The sequence below is a fragment of the Brachyistius frenatus genome, unplaced genomic scaffold (assembly GCF_029030835.1).
Source record: "Brachyistius frenatus isolate BFR_SWC_R1_liver_20210118 unplaced genomic scaffold, ASM2903083v1 Contig_106, whole genome shotgun sequence".
NCBI classification, from domain to species: domain Eukaryota; kingdom Metazoa; phylum Chordata; class Actinopteri; family Embiotocidae; genus Brachyistius; species Brachyistius frenatus.
The window spans coordinates 875,001-895,636 of record NW_027210705.1 but is presented as its reverse complement, the minus strand read 5'-3'; the positions used below and the strand labels follow the sequence as shown (position 1 = coordinate 895,636).

At 44.3% G+C, this 20,636-nt stretch overlaps 1 protein-coding gene across 13 annotated transcripts in view; it reads right to left on the bottom strand.

The window, feature by feature from the left end:
* Nucleotides 1-4,461: 4,461 nt before the first annotated feature.
* The window catches only part of caska (calcium/calmodulin-dependent serine protein kinase a), a 145,540-nt gene continuing 129,365 nt past the window's right edge, over nucleotides 4,462-20,636 (bottom strand). For 5 of the 13 annotated variants that reach the window (XM_069712040.1, XM_069712047.1, XM_069712043.1 and 2 more), the window contains 8 exons: nucleotides 20,252-20,293; nucleotides 19,566-19,762; nucleotides 18,895-19,010; nucleotides 12,630-12,710; nucleotides 12,461-12,541; nucleotides 12,167-12,369; nucleotides 11,927-12,010; nucleotides 4,462-7,376 (listed from right to left, as the gene is read on the bottom strand). In XM_069712040.1, the coding sequence (XP_069568141.1) occupies nucleotides 7,200-7,376; nucleotides 11,927-12,010; nucleotides 12,167-12,369; nucleotides 12,461-12,541; nucleotides 12,630-12,710; nucleotides 18,895-19,010; nucleotides 19,566-19,762; nucleotides 20,252-20,293 (981 nt within the window). In that variant the 3' untranslated portion in view covers nucleotides 4,462-7,199. The remainder of the gene's footprint in view (nucleotides 7,377-11,926; nucleotides 12,011-12,166; nucleotides 12,370-12,460; nucleotides 12,542-12,629; nucleotides 12,711-18,894; nucleotides 19,011-19,565; nucleotides 19,763-20,251; nucleotides 20,294-20,636) is intronic. The other 8 variants (XM_069712051.1, XM_069712044.1, XM_069712055.1 and 5 more) reach the window with 3 other exon arrangements.

Sequence of the window (20,636 nt, the reverse complement as noted above, 5' to 3'; positions counted from 1 at the left end):
TAAAGCGCCAGAGGTTTCGCCAACAAAACCCACGTGGTCAGGTTTAAGGTTTATTTAAATAAACTCACATCTCTTTATCTCTTTCTCACGGACTCCAACCCTCGTCTCCCGGGTGAAAGTCCTCGGTTAGACCTCCTACCTCTGTAGTGCTATTTGTTTAAGGACCAGAATGCACCTGTGACACGTTCGCTCATTTAGGTTGCCGTTTCTAAGGTTGCGTATCCGCTGTGGTGGCAAGTTTACATACAATAGTCAAAATTAGATATTTCAATCGCTTTAATTTATTCAAGTCAACAATATAATGCTGCTATTTTCAGCAGTTGTTCCGGCTTACTCATCTAAATTGTTATTGTCCAATTTGAGTCAGCAGGTTGCTGCAATTGTTTCAGAATAAAAGCCTTGAAAAGAAATTAAGGTTTTCTTGAGAGCTTTTAATTTGAAACAAATATAGAGGAAGTGTTGAATTTGTTTGAAGGCATAATGCATAAAGTTACCAGTTACCTCATTTCATTGTGTTTTCCCGGCACCTTTCCAAGAGTTTCCATTTACACATCAGCTGCCTCATGTTAATAAACTGGAAACAGCAGGACCTGTGATAAAAGTGTTTCTGACACCTGCTCTGAACGTAAGACTAAAAACCTTATTTCAACAGAGGTGGGCCGTCCTGCTTTAAGACTCCTGATGTCATGTGGATGTTTGACCAAACCCGGCTGTAAGTAATTCCAATCAGTAGATACAGTTTATAACACATTATAATTAAATATAAGAATATACATCCTTCATCCTAAAAAAGAAAACCCAACCGAGCCGTCCTCTGTCAGCGCCGCCTCTCTTTTTGGTTCACGTTAATGCTCTGGGATTACGCAACAGTAACACAGTGTTCAGGCTCCTCTGGACTCTAATCACTCACTTGCATTGATTGAAATCACAAAATGCAGCTCCTGCCAGAGGTCAGCAGAGTGCACACCCACCTGCAGCCTCAGGACATCACAGGCTGGACTGTGATTTTATCTTCCCAAGGTCAGTTTTAGAGCTGCAGTTGAGGATTATTTTAGGGCTGCAGGACAACATGAGCACGTCATCTGTATCGCCTGAAGACTTCAGATTTTCTGATCTGCATCGGTCCAAATGAACATTTCTGCTGACACGACAAGCGGATAAAAAAAAATGAAGGCTTTAATTACACTACACGCTCGATGCCAAGAGACCGGAGGCAGGGGAGGAACGGGAAATATTCAAACGCAAAGACAATATTTTGATTTATTAGTTTCTTTTCTAACGCAACACAAATCTTCATCATCCCTAGAATTTAGAAAATCTTGTAAATGCAACTTCAGTTTTTCAGGTGCTCGCAGGCTTCAGACTGACGTCGTTCGCTAAACGGTGATCAGGCGTCCCACTTTATGTGGGAAAGTAAAACATTTTCACTGAGACATGCTGAGACGATGTTCCACATGTGAGGAAGGAAAGGAAGGCAGTTATCGATGTGTTTGATTTGAATAACAAACAACGACCAGTCATCCAGGTCAGCGGACGGTAAACCGTCACCGTACCAGACCCTTTATTCATTATACTGACTGTATTCAGCTTGTGAGGGAGTTTGTAATATAACAAAAATGAATCCATTTGTTTTAGTCCTTCACATGAAGACGAAACCCGTCGCACAGCATATTGTGTTTATTATCTCAACGTTTAGACTTCCTCTCAGGTTGGAAACTCTTTGACCCACGTTTGCTTAGTTTGGATCTGCTCACTCGATCATTCACAAATAAAAGGTTTTAATCTGCCAGATGTTTGGAGTAAAAAGTCCTTCATCAGGAGACTCTGTGGACATGCAGCTCTTCTCTTCACCGTCTGAGGTTTCACCAGAAGATGAAGGTTTGTTGAAGGGCAGCGTCCTGTTTGATATGGAAACTGAATGAAACATTTCGTAGCTTGTTTTTCTGTCTTCTTTTGAGCCTGTTTGCTGCTCGACCCGCTTTGCTCTGTGTATCCCTGCTCTCCTTCAATAAACCAGCTCGGTTTGTGAGATTATTGTTTGTTGTTTTTTCCTTTTTTATTTAACCTCACAAACAACATCAGTTATCTTCAGGCACAAATCAAGTTTTCTCTTCTCATAAAACTGGCCTACTTTCAGCAGGGAGCGGTCGTCATGGTATCCAGTAATACTCTGATAATGTGCCAAGGAGGAAATAAATAAAGAATGTTTATTAATCTGCCAAGTAATAAAGAGCACAGTGTTGTTTTTACAGATCACTCTGCTTGGGGCTAAATTGAAAATGAATGAAATCAAAAATCCTGCTCATTATTTACTCATTATCTTCTTTTTGTATTTACTGTTTGATGCTCTATTTTTTTTAAATTCATATCACCGGCAGATTAACCAAAAGTGAAAATATTCATGTACCACAGCCCTTCTTCACGTTCACTCATAATCCTGCCAGGAAGATGTTTTACTCAGCGTTGTGTCCATCTGCTTTCACAGGAAGATCCAACAGGAGGTCCATAATCTGAATATCAAATACAAGTTTCTTTAATGTCAGACAGGATTCCTGCCAGCGTTACTACAGAGAAACATACAGATACACTATGAGGATGAATCCTTTTTGGACCGAAGGACATGATCATTGTAAATAAATATTATGATTGATCTGAGCAAAAGGCCTTTGGAGCCCCTGAAAGGTGATGAAAGAATTCTTTTGAGGTCCACTTTCTCGGTACCTCAACATGTTGGATCTTCCCTCGGTGTCCAGTTCTAGCACACACTGTCAGCTAAAGCACAACTGATGAGATGATGTGAAACTTTACATTCGTTCATTTTAAAAGGCTGATCTCTGACGGTATTGTGCTGAAGCTGAGCTGGATGTTTGGTTACTGTTTGGACTTTGATCGTTGGTTCAGTCTACGGTGCTGCGGATATCTTCTCCTGCTACTATCTGAACCTGCGATGCTTCTGCGACAGAAACCGACACACCACAGTTCAGGAATCCATTTATGCATTTGTAAAAACAACCTCTGAACACTTACAGGTCACTGCACCGGCCCTGAATGTACATCATTTCTCAGCACAAACATTCAATTTGAATGCTGTGAACCATTTCAAGAGGCCGACCCCGCAGCAACAATACCTCTTCAGTGTGTAATCAGAGTGCGTTCACAGTACAAACTGTAGTTTCTTACCTTTTCTGTCGTCTCCAGGATCTTTCACTGTAAGACTCCAACAAACAAAATGCCTCCAAGCTTTTGGTCTTTCATTTAAAAAACATTAGGAAGTTAACACTTTGAGTTGTTGTATCACTACTAACAAACTATTAAAGATCATTAAGACCCTAAAATGTCACTTCTGTGCATCTGTAGTTGTCAGTTCTCCCAGAGACACATTTCCTCTGTGAACCTCCAGAGAAGCCCGATCAATAGGTTGAGCACTACCCTTCCTAACTGTCAATGAAGTAGTTAAAGTGAGCTCTGGCTTGAGCAGCTGCCACAGCACAAACATACGAATGCAGCATTAACATTCTAATAATATCATATCAAATATATAAACACGCCAGCCTTTTCCTCTTATCATATGTTTTTATGTTGTTGTTGAGAGTGAAGACGAGAGCTCTTCGTCCCCCGTGAGAGTCACCAATGTTCTACAACCCTGTTTACAAAAATGTTGGGATGCTGTCAAATGTAAATAGAAACAGCATGAGATAAATTACAAATCTTGCAAACCCGTATTTAATCAAATGTTGCAGCTGGAAATGTTATTTTTGGGGGAAAATATATGCTTTCTTTGAATTTGAAGGCAGCAACATGGTTCAGAAAAGTTGAGATGGTCTTGTTTACAACTTTTTCACAAAACTCTCTAAATGTTTGGGAACTGAGAAGACTAGTTACTGGAGTTTTGAAAGTGAAATGTTGTCCCATTATTGCCTGATACAGAATTTCCGTTTCTTAACAGTTTCCTTTGTCATATTTTCCATTTCATGATGCACCAACTATTTTACATGACAGGTGTGGACAGCAGTCAGGCCAGTTTAGTACCCAGACTCTGCTGCTACGTAGCCCTTCTTTTATAATACATGTAGAATGTGGTTTGGCATTGTCTTGCTGAAATAAGAAAGGCCTTCCTTTCCTCCGGAAGTGTTCCTGAGCCCATGCAATGATTTCCAATACAGAATTCTGGCTGTTTTTAATGCAGTGCTGTTTGAGAGCCCAAAGATCATCAGCCGTCCAATACTGATTTTTAACATTGTCCCTTGTGTACAGAAATGTCTCCAGATTCTGTAAATCTGTTAATGATATTATGAACTCATCAGCATTTCACAACTCTTCCAGTCTTTTGTTGACCCTTTCCCAACTTTTCTGAGACGTGTTGATGTGTAGCTGTAGTTGTAATGAATAGGACAGAGATGTTGTTCATGTCGCACTGACGTGTCCTGGAAAAGGAAAAAAAAAAGAGGAGCCACTCCAAGGTTGATTTTTCCAACACATAAAAGGAAATATATTTAAAAAATTGTTCATACTGAAGAACTTTTATCATCGCAGAGTCATTTACACAAAGGGGCAGTTGCACATCAGTCTGTCATATTCATGTATGAGGTTATTCATCTGCACACACTGCCTCCTCTTCCCTCGCAAAGTCGGCACCTTTGCAGAAAGTCAAGTGAACACTTCTTTGCAGACAGTTACAGAGTTTCAGAATAAAAATCAGCATTTTATCTCCGGTGGATTTTTAAACTCGACTGAAACACCAATACTCTTGGACATCACATTTCTGAAATGGCAAATGAGGAATCCGGTGAAATTTTCCTCTTTCTGTGTATGACAAATCAAAAACAGAAAATAAATCAAGACTTTTATTAGAATTTTTTTTTCTTACAAACACATCTTCCTTACACGGTCGATCTGTCTATAAATCTGTTGTTTAGAAATGTCACCCAGGATGCAAGGGATGTGCATAGGTGTCGAGTCAACGTCCGGCTCCATCACTGGTATTTTTTTACATTTTTTTTTTGCCCCTCTGACTTCTCTTGGCTGAGTTCAGTCTTCCAAACAACTGGAATGTTTTTTTTCTTTTAATACATAGCTTTGTTTTTTTTCCTGTCTTGGAGGTTGACAGAGGGACACGGGGAACACTGACTGACTGACGGCATGGAAGCTTGCAAATGTCCACATGCATGATAACCTCATTCATATCTCTAAAACATTTATGGATTTATTTAGAAGAGACAGTACCTGGGAGGTCGAGAGGTGCGAGTGCTGATACCGTGACTGGGAGGAAGGAAACCAGAAATCCATCTTAGAAAAGAACAGGAATGATTAAATAATGAGGGCCGCTGACATCATCTACAGAGAAGACATCGCAGTGTGTTTTTGTGCTTTTACTGCAGCCTGCTGATTAGAGGGCACCATATCGTAACGTCCGCCCTGATATCGGTCTCATTTTCAACATGATCAAATAAAAAAAATAAAAATCATATTTGTGGTTTTGGTAATTGTTTACTTGTTGACGTAACAATTCATACTGTTATGAAGTGTAGCGGTATGAGATCCGTTACACACGACAACAAGCGAGGCTGAGAGTCGGTCGAGTGGAAGCAGAAAACCAGTCACGTTAGTGTTTACTGAATGTTTCAAGGCAAAACTGTTAAGTTTGTGTTGACTTACAAAACTGTAACAATTGTATAGATTCATTTGCAGGTTCTTGAAATTATTATTAATATACTTTACAGTATTTTTTCCAGCCCAGTATCGCGCCAGAGTGTGTAATACACCCATTCTTCCACCAGAGGACAGCATGTCAGTTTGACGGTTGGCCCCGGCAACCATCAGTGACATCATCTATTGGTTTGTGAACCATTCTTCAGTCTTCAGTTTGACTATTTGACCGTCTTTTTTCCATCTTGGTGGTTTGGAAAGATAAGTGACCATATTTGGACGAGCTGGGAGGAGCGAGCGGTGATCTGACTATCGGATTTAAAACCCGAGGACACTAAACCCCGCCCACCTACAGTGGACACCTTACTGCACCACAGGCCTGTCAATCAAACAGACACCTCCCCCCAAATATACCGCTCTTTCAGACCTAATATCGAATTAATGATGGAATTATTTTCAGATGGACCGCCTGAAAATTGATCGGGAGCACAGACCTTAACAAACAACACCATCATAACTCGTGGAAAAAATGTATTGACTTTGTATTTCATGAGAGAAATTGAATGGGAGTCTATGGAGCTGGAGGCTTTTTGGAGTCAACCTCTAGTGGCCCTGGGTGGTATTGCACGTCTGCATTGGCTTCATGATTATAGACCTGGAACTTTTGTAAACAGTCAGTGGCGTCGCCTCGTCTTGAAAAGTTGACACAGCCTGAGATGATCTATGACAACGTAACAACATGTCCTCGAGGTCGTTGGGTGAAGCACAAAAGTGCTGAAGTCTGTGAAGGGAGGAAGGAGGTCGGAGGAGTTTAAGCACAAGCGATAGCGACGAGGATTTCTTGAAGAAAATCCTCTCCTAACGCTGACCAAGCATTTTTGTTATCTGCCCCTAAATGACACGGTGAGCTCTGCTGTCACGGCGGGTGTATAACACGCTTCGGCGTGATACCGGGTTGTTTTCATCATATTGTCAGGAATACTGTGATCGCGGATGTGCACTGAAGTACCGCGACATTATTTTAGGCTCGTATCACCCTGCTGCTGTTGGACAGAACACCCACCGACAGCGTCTCTCCACGGGTCGTTCACGCCCACCGGGACGACGATGTGATGGGAGGCGCCAGGGAGAGCTGGCGGTGCACCAACATGAGAGGACGGGACACAGTACTGTCTCTTTAAAACAAACATCTACAAAAATGTTGCCTCCTAGCTAGTACAGACATGACAATATTCACTTTTTAGTTTACTCTGTTTTTATACAACACTATGACTAAGTCGTCTGCGAGGGCAAGAGTCCAAGAAGCGTCTGCCGCGGTGGTTCGTGCAGCGCTCAGGAGGATTTCGGTTGAATGCTGTGGTCGCTTTCACACAACACTGAGGGCGTTTCCCATCGAGTGCAGCGTACAGAGAGGTTTCCCATCAGGTTGTGTTAATAGTCTTTTCATTATTCTTTGTTTCGAAGAGGGAACGATGGGACTTTGGCCGAGGAGTTGTTACTGGGAGGGGGAGATGGAGGAGCAGAGAGTGTAAAGGTGGAGGAGGTGGTGCAGGTCAGTAGACCCAGGACACAGGGACCCACTGGCTGGTGGTGCACACCAGGTCGATGGCCTCCTCCAGGTGCCGGATGGTCTCGTCGATCTCGTTGTTGATGATGGTCTGGTCGAAGTAGTGGGCGTAGGTCTTCTGAAGGATCTCCGACTCCTTCTGCAGCCGCTGCAGCGACTCGTCCTGGTGGAGGAGGAGGGGTGGAGGAGGCGTTAGTGACAGAGAGAGGAGCACATACAGGACTGAAGAAGAGATCACTGAGGCCCCTACATACTGTGCAGCGAACTGTTCCAGGACCCGCTCGTCAATCCAGAACTACTCTCAGTTCCCGGTTTGTTAGGAACACCTAGCCAACACCGGAGCAGTCCAAAACACCTTCATGAAGGTTATCGTGTCCGGCTTTTATAAACTGTCGGTGCCGATTTAACCTCAAAATCTTTTTGGAGGAAGCAAACTGTTAATGTCAGAAGATTTTCTGGGACCTTTGGTGGCCAAATGAGTAAATCTACGTAAACGTGCGCCAGGTTAGAGTCCGACTTTCTCCCCTTTCCCCTCGACCTCATCTGGAAGTCCATATTTCCACGGTATCATTGATGGTGTCAGAGCAGACTGGTGGTGCAGTGAGAGGACATGAGTGAGTGGTGGCAGCTGACTTATCAGGACATTGTTGAGGTCACTTTGTGTTAGTTTCTATTTCATGAATGAATTTACAGTGTGATTTATCCAAAATCTGTGTTTGAGGTGAAGACTCTGTTGAACACTTATGAACTGTCGTGCCCTCGTAGAAATTCAGCAGGGAAATAGAGTTTTCTTGCCAACATGACATTTAGGAAATGAGAAATCAGCCCACTGGATGAAGGCGACTTTAACCACCGCGGTTCCAGCTTGTACACTTTCTTTGTTATTACGTCTTCAGTTTGACGGTCAGCAGCACTGCTGAGAAACTACCAGCCGGATGTTCATGAAACTTGGTGGAAGAGTGTAGCAGAGACCAACGAGGAACCCGTTTCATCACGGCGCTGATCCCCCAATCATTTTTCATTTTCATCGACGTGTGTTTAGGCTTTCTAGAAATACACTTGCTCCACATCACAATCCACATTCACGGGTACTTGTTCAAACTTTACTCAGTAAGCAGGTGCAGCGGAGATCTCGGGGACTGGCAGCTCTGTCGCCGTCAGCGTATCAGTATGTGAGTGTGAGTGAATGGGAAAACATTGTGAAGCGCTTCGACACCATTGAAATGAAAACGTGCTTCATAAGTTTAGACCGCACACTTCCTGTCTGTCTCTACTGCTCCTTCGTTAGCAGATCATACAGGAGTCCTAAACATCCCGCAGTGTTTCCGAAGCTTTATGTCGCAGCTGACAGACACCAGCTGCTGCTGTGCTGAACCGTCCGGCTGAAACTCCTGCTTCTGTCCCAGGACGCGCAAATAGGCCTTTGACAGTCGTTCCTGACGGACGAGTCCCACCAAAACAAACGCCGTGTGCCGTTGCCGGACCCCCGGCGTGACGGACAGTGAACCTGCGAGACGGTTGTTCGGCACAGTGTGTAGGAGCCTTTACTCAGAGGAGGAGGTGGAGGAGGAGGAGGAGGAGGCGAATGGAAAAACACAGGAGGAGTGACTAACCGCTAGGACGTACAAGGAGCTTCTGGCCGGGAAGACACGTAGCTACGAACACACTCAGGCTTTACTTACTGGCAGCGCTCGACACCACCGGGGCGTCTGAGGGGGGCCACAGAAACAAACACATGCGGCGTGCAAAGATGAAGGAGCGCAGAGAGGAATGAGAGAGACCAACACACCAGTGGAGAGCAGAGAGCACAGCCACCACATGGTCAGTTCAACCGGGGTCAGCAGTCTGTTTGATCGCAGCTGATCATGTAACAACATGTCAGCATGTGAACGTGCGTCCTTTTAAATGGGTTGAACACCAAATACAGGTTCGAGGTGATGAGAGAGAGGACATGTTTTTGTACTAGTTTTTTTTTGCCACGTCTGTTTTGGTTTTTATCTTTTTAAAAGTCAAGATTTGCTTGTTAGAATGTTTTCTTGGATTTTAAAGACAAAACAACTTTGATAAATTGAGAAAGAATTTTTTAATATATTTTTTTACAAGTTTTTAAATGACTAAAAATGCTTAATCTTTGGTATTTGATTTTTAAAGAATATTTGTTGCGAAAAACAACAACAACATAGTTTTGATTTCATTATTTTTGCAGAGGCACTCAGCCCCCTGCTTACACCTATTGAAGATGACGGATGACGCTCGTCTGGTACAGTTACATCTTTAAAAAAGGTTGAATCATTTTCTTAAACAACTTGCGACAGCAGTTTTTACTCAAATCACTCAGAGAAGTTCAGAAACCGTTGCTGTTGTGCACAAAGGAAGAGCAGCGATGCACACCGTGCAGGAAGGAAACTTTAGAGGGCGAATACAACACGTTACGTCTTTTTATCAACGTCAGAACCTGAGTTACACTCGTTGTAAGAACCGATTTACAGAGCATCCAGAAAGTATTCACAGCGCTTCACCTTTGACACATTTTGTTGTTACAGCTTTATTCCAAAATGGATTAAATACATTTTTTTTTCTCAAATTTCTACACACAATATCCCATAATAATAACGTGAATAAGTTTTTTTTAGAAATTTTTGCAAATCTATTAAAAATAATGAACGGAAATATAACACGTACATAAGTATTCACAGCCTTTGCTCAATACTTTGTTAAAGCACCTTTGGCAGCAATTACAGCCTCAAGTCTTTTTGAGTATGATGCTATAAGCTTGTCTCCTATTCTTGGGCAGTTTCTCCCGTTCTTCTTTGCAGGACCTCTCAAGCTCCATCAGGTTGGATGGGGAGCGTCGGTGCACAGTCATTTTCAGATCTCTCCAGAGATGTTCAATCGGGTTCAAGTCTGGGCTCTGCCTGGGCCTCTCAAAGACATTCACAGAGTTGTCCCGAAGCCATTCCTTTGTTATCTTGGCTGTGTGCTTCAGGTCGTTGTCCTGTTGGAAGATGAACCTTCGCCCCAGTCTGAGGTCCAGAGCGCTCTGGAGAAGGTTTTCATCAAGGATGTCTCTGTACATTGCTGCATTCATCTTTCCCTCCATCCTGACTAGTCTCCCAGTTCCTGCCACTGAAAAACATCCCCACAGTATGATGCTGCCACCACCATGCTTCACTGTAGGGATGGTATTGGCCAGGTGATGAGCGGTGCCTGGTTTCCTCCAGACATGACGCTTGGCATTCAGGCCAAAGAGTTCAATCTTTGTTTCATCAGACCAGAGAATTTAGTTTCTCATGGTCTGAGAGTCCTTCAGGGACCTTTTGGTAAACTCCAGGTGGGCTGTCATGAGCCTTTTACTGAGGAGTGTCTTCCGTCTGGCCACTCTACCATACAGGCCTGCTTGGTGGAGTGCTGCAGAGATGGTTGTCCTTCTGGAAGGTTCTCCTCTCTTCACAGAGCAACGTTGGAGCTCTGTCAGAGTGACCATCAGGTTCTTGGTCACCTCCCTGACTAAGGCCCTTCTCCCCCGATCGCTCAGTTTGGCCGGGCGGCCGACTCTAGGAAGAGTCCTGGTGGTTCAAACTTCTTCCATTTACGGATGATGGAGGCCACTGTGCTCATTGGGACCTTCAATGCTGCAGACATTTTTCTGTACCCTTCCCAGATCTGTGCCTCAATACAATCCTGTCTCGGAGGTCTACAGACAATTCCTTGGACTTCATGGCTTGGTTTGTGCTCTGACATGCACTGTCAACTGTGGGACCTTATATAGACGGTGTGTGTGTCTTTCCAAATAATGTCCAATCAACTGAATTTACCAGGTGGACTCCAATCAAGTTGTAGAAACATCTCAAGGATGATCAGTGGAAACAGGATGCACCTGAGCTCAATGTTGAGTGTAATGGCAAAGGCTGTGAATACTTATGTACATGTGATTTTTTTCGGTTATTATTTTTAATAGATTTGCAAAAATAAAAAACAACCTTTTTCACGTTGTCATTATGGGGTATTGTGTGTAGAATTTTGAGGAAAAAAATGAATTTAATCCATTTTGGAATAAGGCTGTAACAACAAAATGTGGAAAAAGTGAAGCGCTGTGAATACTTTCTGGATGCTCTGTAACCACGGACGTGAGCAGACACAGCAAATGTGTCACACTCAAGAAATTGGCAAAGGAATGCTTCAGAAAATCTAAATGAATGAAGCGGTGAGCCGGGCGAGATGTTCTGAGAAGCAGGTGGGTTTTGTGAATTTGTCCCCCAGACTGTCAACACCGAGTTCTTCTGTGATCTTCTGAAGGAAAACATTCAGTGAAAACAACCTGAACTGTGACGCGATCGCAGTTTCTCGCCCACAACAACACAATCACCGTTCCCCACCACGCCGCTGGAGTCACCACTCACTGGATTTGGCTCCCTGCTACTTCTTTCTGTTCCCTAAAAGTCTGCGCCCTCTGCTTCGGGTTCAGGTCCACTTTAAAATCACCAACGCACGTGTACTCGTGGTCAGAGAATATGTGTTCGACTCAGGTGCTGATGTTAATGAAGCGACGTCATCGACGTCAGTCTATGAACCTTTTCACTGCACCTCGGTGGAGCGGTTTTGATGAACAATCAAAAAAACCTAGAAACATCGCCAGCCTTACCCTTAGATCCTTCATGTTTGGAGAGAGTGTGAGTGTGTGTGCGTGCGTGCGTGTGTGTGTGTGTGTCCTACCTCATTGATGCCTGGCGTGATGGTTGGCGCAGCAATAAAGACGACGTACGGGGCAAACTCTGCTGTCCGCAGGACCTTCAGGGCCTGATGGGAAACACATGGAAGAGGTCAAAACATCAATACATATTGAAGGCATGTACACACACACACACACACACACACACACACACACACACACACACACACACACACACACACACACACACACACACACACACACACACACACACACACACAAACCTGAGGTTCAACGTCCAGTATGGCGATGAGTCCCTGTTGGTGGATCTTGCGAATGGTCTCCAGCCGCGTGCCGTACATGGCGTCCTCATGGCTGCCGTACTCCAGGTACTCGTTGTTGCTGATGTCCTGCATCATCTGGTCGTGGGAGACAAAGTAGTAGTTCTTCCCGTTCTCTTCATCCTTCTTCGGAGGTCTGGTCGTGTCTACAGGACAGAGAATCCACACAGGAAGTGAGAGTTTGCATTTCCTCCCGTGTTCAGCGGTGCCGTGAGGACTCTCCATCGCGGGTCTTACGTGGGATGGGGTAGGCGAATCTGTCGGGGTGTTTGGTTATGAGTGTGTTCTTGATGTGTCTTCTTCCCACTCCGTGAGCGCCTGACAAAGACACACACAGTCAATCAGTCAGATCACTATTGAAGGTAGACGTCTTCGTTTCCTGCTGCTGCGCTCGCCGCTTACTCACCTAACAAAACTAGTGTTTTCCTCTTGAAAGCAGGAAGCTTCACAACCTCCTCATATGTGACGAGATCTAGTTGGTCGAACACTGGAGGTGACAGGGGGGGAAACGCAAAGGTAGATTAGGAGGCTGTGGAGGGGAGTGTGCTGGGACAAACAAGATCTTAGAGAGAGTGAGCGGAACGAGGCGTGCTAAAGAGTCTCAAACACATCTGGTAACTACGTGCTGAAGAGAAGACGACGTCTTCAAACCAAAGGAGATTCAAAATCTCACTGGGAACAGACCTAATGTGGAAACAGTGAGTGGGGTTGGGTTCAGACAACGAGATCTGCCGTCCAGTCGGCATAATAAACAGGTTTGTTGAGCTCAGATGCTAACAGATCTCTCAGCAGCTTCCATCTCTCCTCGTTATGTTTTTAGCAGCGCAGGCCGATTTGAACAGCGTGCAAGTGAAGTTGACGCGTCTCCTTCAGATTGCCGACTCTTTATTTCGATGACGTTTCAAGCAGCACCAGCTGATTATAAATCCTGAAAAGGAATTCTCCAGTTTGGGCCGACCCGGCATCAACATGCATGTTGGGTAATCTGATCACACGTGTTCAGCTCAATCTGTTCACACCTGGAGTTAGATTTACACTTTATTAATCCCACAGTGGGGGAATTTAGTCGTCACAGCAGCATAGAAACACAAATAAGTGCACACAAAATGAAAATAAAATAGTACAAATTCGTATACAATAAAATAAGATAAAAATAACTATTTTAGAAAAAAAACAAGAGCAATGAATAAATAAATACACACACAGACTATACACACAAAAACAAAAAAACTAAAATAAAAATAAATAAATACAGCTTGGGATGAATGGAAAGTGTCAGGTGCTATAAAATGAACAGTGCAACGTTATGTTATGGTGGTGCTGAATAGTCTGACAATTATTAGTATTAAAAAGCATCTGCACACGTCTCGAGTCTCCAACTTGTAATCGGATCGGACTTCCTTGCTCTATATTTAAATGAACACGGAGCAACAGGTATTCAACTCGACTCGAGTCTCATTTTAATGTGTCGTCTATTAGGAGTTTATGATGCATTTCACATTTGTAGACATCTGAACACTCCAGTTTGTAATTCACAACCTGAACCAACAGGATCGACCCGATGATGCCAGCTCCGGTTCAGATTCTTTATTTATTCATTCCAGCAGGTAAAAAAAGGACCCAGACCACCGCTGAATGTTGTCTGAACATTTGAGTTTACATCTGAACTTTGAGCTGGCCACTTGTGATTGGATCTCCCAGGACGCGTGTTGACGGCAGGAGGAAGGAGGAAGGAGTTTGAGTTGTTCTGACTTTGGTTACTTGCTAATGCTGAAAGCTAAACTGACATTTGAACGGATTGAGATTGGATGAAATGCTGCTGAACCACAACCCCAGAAGTGACCAGCGGAGAGTAGAGATGGTCTGAGACGTGCTGCTGACTCAGCTGATTATAACCTCTGTGCACTGAGATGAAGCTAAACGAGATGAACTGCATCGAACCACGTTGTGTGAAGGAACACTGCAGCTCGATCGCCACCACAAGGAAGATGTGTGTGATTTCCTGGAAGTGCAGCAGGACAGTGACACTGCTGTCCTGTAATCGTGTGTGTTATAGCTGATATTCATGTATTTATGGTTTGGTGACAAAAATGTTTTGTGAAAAAACAAAATTCTCCTGAAGTGATTAAGTCTAATTTCTTCTGAATAAGTCACAAGGAAACTTTTAAATTGACTTTCTTAAAAGCCTTCATGCAACTGAGCGCAGAATATTTATCTTTTAACCCAACGTACAGGTTAACTGTGTTGTAGTTTTCTCTATCAAACAGCGCTTGAAGTTAACGCTGCAGGACTTTGCAGAGTCAGGACATTTCTCTCTGATCAAACGAGAGCAGGATTAAATGAGGGCAGGTTGACTGTGCAGCAGAGCGTATCGTATGTTCACTGTACAATGTGTTCTCAGCCTCTGAAACACGAGCCTCCATGCAGCCACCATATCTGGGGGTGCTGACACATGAAATACAATACCCACAAGTCAGTGTGTTCTGCTGTGCAGCTGCTGCTCACACTGACGGTGGAGAACCGTTTACAGTCACAATGTATTGGACTCAGTGTGTTCGTTAAGAGCAGAGACTTCAGTGTTTGGCTGCTAATGAACCAAACATGGATCAGGATGAACATCAGAGCACACAGTGTCTCTCTCTCTCTCTCTCACACACACACACACACACACACACACACACACACACACACACACACACACACACACACACACACACACACACACACACACACACACACACACACACACACACTACACTAGCTAAGCTACGAGGTTTCAGTTTTGCTTGAGCCTTCTGTTGTTTTTGGACCTCAGCAACAGAAACAAAAGTGAAACCCGGGCAGTGACAGCTGACTCGAACTACACAGCTCATCAGAGAAACAGAGAAGAAGAGAGGAGGAGGTGGTTCGCTGTCACTGTTGTTACTTACATGCAAGAGAGGCCGTTCAGTAGGAGAAAGCGAGAGAGATGAACAGGAGGGGTCATAACATGGTTCGATTACAACAGCAGAAATACACAAAGTTACACACAAACAGCAAGAAACAACAGCTGGGCAGCTGTGCAGTCCGGCACGGTGCCCACAGTGGAGGAGGACGCACACAGTACAGTTGTTGTTGCTGTTGGAGGGCGTATTCACGCCCACTGGTGACATGTCACAGTGTGAGTGGAGTCTGGTGACGCTGTGGGAGCCGTGAGGGTCGGGACAATATACCGATCTTATCCTGGGAAATCTTTCTTCCAATAACTCACGTTTGACTGGAACCAGCTGATAAATGATCAGAACATTTTCTTCAGTATCATTTTCTTACTTGATGTTATTCTTTGAAGACCATTAATACTTAAAGTACACAAACAGAACTGATCCTGTGTTGTTGTTGTTGTTTTTTTTAACCTTTTTACCAGTTTTAGGTCGTAATTACAGCGTCTGGATATTGTTTGGTATTTATTAACTATGATGCCGATACGATCCATGAACTTTCTGAGCTAGCACCTCGACAATACCTGCAGTGGTACATATCTTAGTTCAGGAAGCTGAATCCACACTGCTCTTCACAACAGTGTTACCGAAAGAGATTTCTTCTTCGACTTTATTAATTAAAGAAGACGTTCTTTCAATACTTCAAACTTTTCCACACTTGAAGCAACAGACTCATTTTGGTCCTGATTGTGGATGTTCAGCAGTGAAGTTTGTGCACATGCTTCATTATTCTAACGCTGCTCTGCTGTCACGCTTGAACGACGGAGGCTGTATGAATCAATGTGTTGAATCACGTGAATCATTTTTGTTTACACATTTCCTGCTTTTGTCACACTTCTTCTAAAAAAAATACTTTGCCTCTAAACAATTAGGTTTTGTGTCAGTGTGTAAAGGTTCCAGTTCACAAACACACACGAGCAAAACGTTGCAGCACTTTCTGTTTTTCTTTGAGAATTCCCAGGAAAAGAATGAGAAACTGAACCGAGTGAAACGATGGGATCAAAGTGTCAAACATGAAGTGTTTGTTCTCTCATCGATGGATCAGTGAAATGTTTGATTAATAAAGTCATCGTGTTGATTAAATGCAGATGGTGCTGGATCGCATGCAGTCACTAATGTCTTCTGCGTCGCATGCTACAGAATATTCAGGCAATTTCTTTTAAAGGACACGTTCACAATTTTTCATGTCTGTCCTAAAACAGTGAGGACATTCAAACAGAGCTCGAATAAACGAGGACAGAGTAAACATGTATTCTTAAGTTGATCTGAAGCTGCTGCCAAACAAATCACACTAATCCTTGTGGATCTCTTACAAAAGTAAAGTCTTTGGAGGACAAAACTTCCTCTGTGTCGACATCCCTCCGATGCTGCTGAACGGGAAACCGTGGAAGTCTGGAAGATACCCGCTTCATTTGTGGTTCATTTGGACAGCTGAGTTCTCAGTAGCTTTAAATTAACTTTAGAAATACATCCTCTGTCACTCCCACTGAAAGGAAGACATCTGTTCATGTCCAGTTGGAACAGGAGGGACGATCGCAGCACGAGAAAACTTCAGCTTCGGAGCTGATGTAGGAAAAGACTCCGAAAACTGTGAACTTCTCCTTTAAATAAAATAAACTGACCGATGTGTCAGCCGGGGTGTCGAGGCGCATGGGATGATAGACATGCTCAAGAACTGGATATTCACACACACACACACACACACGCACACGCACACACACACACACACACACACACGCACACACACACCCTTCAGCCCGCTCTCTGTCACATCAGTAGCAGCACGTCTCATCTTTCTCATCCCATAATCCTCAGAGATAAACTGCACACACAGATGTGACATACAACAAAGATAAAGTCATCCTCTGCTCTTTTCATCACACCATCCATTACTCTGCTTCTACTCTGCTGATCAGACTCTCAACACTTTATAATACCAGACGAACACTTTAGAAACGACTGCAGCGTGACCTCTGACCTCTGCTGCTGTTCAACGTGCTACTTTGGAGGGAAGCGTGTAACGTGCAGGTTTTAGTTCAAATCTAACAACTAACACGCGATCAGGCGGCTGCTGGGATCTCACACACTGTGTGACGACCGCAAGATTATTAATTATTCCTTTAAATTTATGTAAAGAAACATCATGTCATTGTTCCAGATGAATAAAAGAAAACTATGTTTATTATTTCTGTTGCTACTTAATTATCACCTGGTTTGAAGTGCTTATACTGTATGCAACTATTGATCAGACAAAAAAACCTCTAATTAATAAAGTATGCAATTCATGAATTTTTAAGCACATTTAATTTAATAGTTTCTTATGTTCTCATTCATTTAATGACGGCAAAGTTTTTTGGGATCTGGACTTTTGGTCGGACTAAATTTGGAGACATCACAGTGCACTCTGGGTAAGAGAGGATGCTCTTTTCTGACATCATGTAGTAAATAAGATGAACTGTACTCAACAGTCTGAGCTAAGCTGTAACCTGATGGAGATGTTGGGTCATGAGTAGTGACTGGTTCACCGCCACACCTCCTTCTGTCCAAACTAAACTTGACGAGTCTGTCTCAACTGTTTTTACAAGAATCTTTCATGACCTGTCTCACACCTCAATAAGCATCAATATTATTATTATATTAGTATTTATCTACAATCAATCAAGTAAAAAGGATTAAAAGCTGTTCTTCCCAGTGAATCTCCAGATTAGAAAACCATACAGAACAATATTTTGACACTCAGGAGTCTCTGAAGTCATAGCTTATCCAAACGTGAACGGTGAACCTGTAGCAGCGCTCACAAAAACGTGTCATTCTGGTGATGATGATAATCAAACTACGAAACCTGAAATACCTGTGACAGCTTTCCCTTTCTCCGTGCACGTCACCGTTCATCGTGCAACAGGAACAGTCTCTGGACTTTGTGATTGACCCTCGTATTATATCAAATATAGTCTGACACACAGCAACACACAGGAAGAGGGCAGCTGCTGCACTCAGGAGGAAGTTGGGATTTATGTGTCTTGCTAAAGGGCACTTCAAGCCCACATCACAGCTCTGGTCACAAACACACGTGATGAGTTTACACCCCAACACACTCCAGCCTGGTCACACAGCCAGACACATGGCCGTGATACTCGAGTAGTTGATGTGTGTCACACCAGTGTCCAGACACCGCTAAACATATCCCTGTTTATGCTTCTGCTTTTAGTTGACCCCACGTGTGGAGGAGACAAACGGTAACATACTTTGCTACGCACACACACACACACACACACACACACACACACACACACACACACACACACACACACACACACACACACACACACACACACACACACACACACTTCCTCTCATGTCTAAAACTGCAGAGATGTGGTGTCTGTCTCCCTGAGCTGCCCACAGCTCCCTCCATCCCTACTGCGCTCAGATAAGATTTCTGCTGCCCCGGCAGCTCTTCCTCTCACTGCTGGCGGCTGCTCTGCTACTCGAGATGACACATGCAAGGATACGAGATCCGGTTGCACACAAGTTCCCACACAAACAGACGCACATGCTCACACACTCACATGATGTAAAAGGCATGCACGCAGCAATGGGACTGAGCGCCACTGGGATGTCTGCAGCGTGTTGTTAAGGGTGCACATGCACGTGAACACACACGTCCAGCATGTCGGAGGGTGCGTGGTGTACCTGCATTGTGCTTGGCCAAATACTTGTCTTTGTACTGTTTCTTCTTCTTGCCAAACCAGGTGCAGCTGGCCTGCTGCTCCTGCTTGGTCTTCTCCATGGCTATACACGCCACTCGCCTATCACACACACACACACACACACACACACACACACACACACACACACACACACACACACACACACACACACACACACACACACACACACACACACACACACACACAAACAAAACACAGTGTTTGAAGTTAGAGGTTTGCGGTTAATGTTGGGCTAAAGTAATTTTGTTGTATTTCTGTCATAAGACACGTTTCCACTGCAGGAACTTTCCCAAGAAACTTTTTGAGGGAGTCAACATCTGCGGTTCCACCAGAGGAACCAAAAGCACAGGAACCTTTAAGAAGGGGCTTGTGACGCTAAATGTTGCTGATTGGTCACAAAAGGTATTTTTAAAAGCAGAAGAGATCCTCTGATAGATGGACTGATGATGAAGTCCAAGCCTTGTTAAGTATGTATACAGAGACATTTGAGTCTACAGATGACAAAGGTCTGGAGGAAACATGAATTCCTTGGAAAAGTTCCCAGACATTTGTCCCGAGAACTAAAAGTTCTGGGGAGCTTCGGTGGAAACGTGGCTTTTGTGTTGCTGCTATCATCCATCTGCGTGTTCTCACCACTCCTGCAGCTCCGGCGACGGGATGAGGCCCGCCGTGCCGTTCTTTGTGTTCTCCAGCTTTCCCTGCCACCAGTTGTGGTCATCCTTGGAAATGATCTGGATGATGTCGCCCACGCGGAAGCGAATGCCGGCCTCCTTGCAGGGGATGAGCTCGTCTTTGGAGGGGTCGTACTCGAACTGGGCCCTCACGTAGATCTGTGGCGAAAAGCGCAGATGTTACAGGAGGGAGCTACCCGCCGTCGGAGGGGTGAAAGAGGTGGACGATGAGTGGAAAGACAGACAAATGTGACTCGATTGTGTGCACATCATGACAGCTAGGCCTGAAGTCAATGAGCAGTGGACTCTCCGGGGTCGTGACATCACAGGCGGGGGATAGTTGCCACATTGGAAACCGGTTTCCAAGGACGGTGTTTCCGCAGTGAGATAAACCCAGACACTGCTAGGCTTTTAATGAGCCTCTCAACTCACTGGTAATTACGGCACAGGCATTGTTTATATGTCCATTGGACCAAAACAACACTCATTATCCTGCTTTAAAATATTTTAACCACACAGCCGGTTGTTGGCATTTCACACCGAGTGAACGTACGAGGGTTATAGACAAAAGTGGGGAAGTGTTGTTGGCTTTTTTGGGGCGGAGTGGGGGGAGGAAATTGGGGGGGGGGGGGGGGGGCTGTCTCTTACCTTAACAGACATTTTGTCCTTGATTGGAGGTCTGGATACAATCTAGGATTTGAAAGCATCACACACATCATGCAGCAAAACGGCTATGCAATGTCTCAACAGCAGTATGGCGGCCAAGGCAGGTGGAAGGGGGGTGGGGGGGGGGGTGGACGGATGATGGTGAGACTGACGGGGACAAGGACAGGGACTGGTCGGAGACAACTCTGTCTTTTGTGGACTCTACTGCCCTCTGCTGGTGTGTTCATGAGATCCCGATACGCTCTGAATTTATCCCACAGCATTCAAAGATGAAGACAGCAAATTCATGTCAGAGGAAATGAATGATGTGTGTGACGGGAAGGTGCACACACACAACGGCACTGATGGGATGAGATAAAGGCTGCGG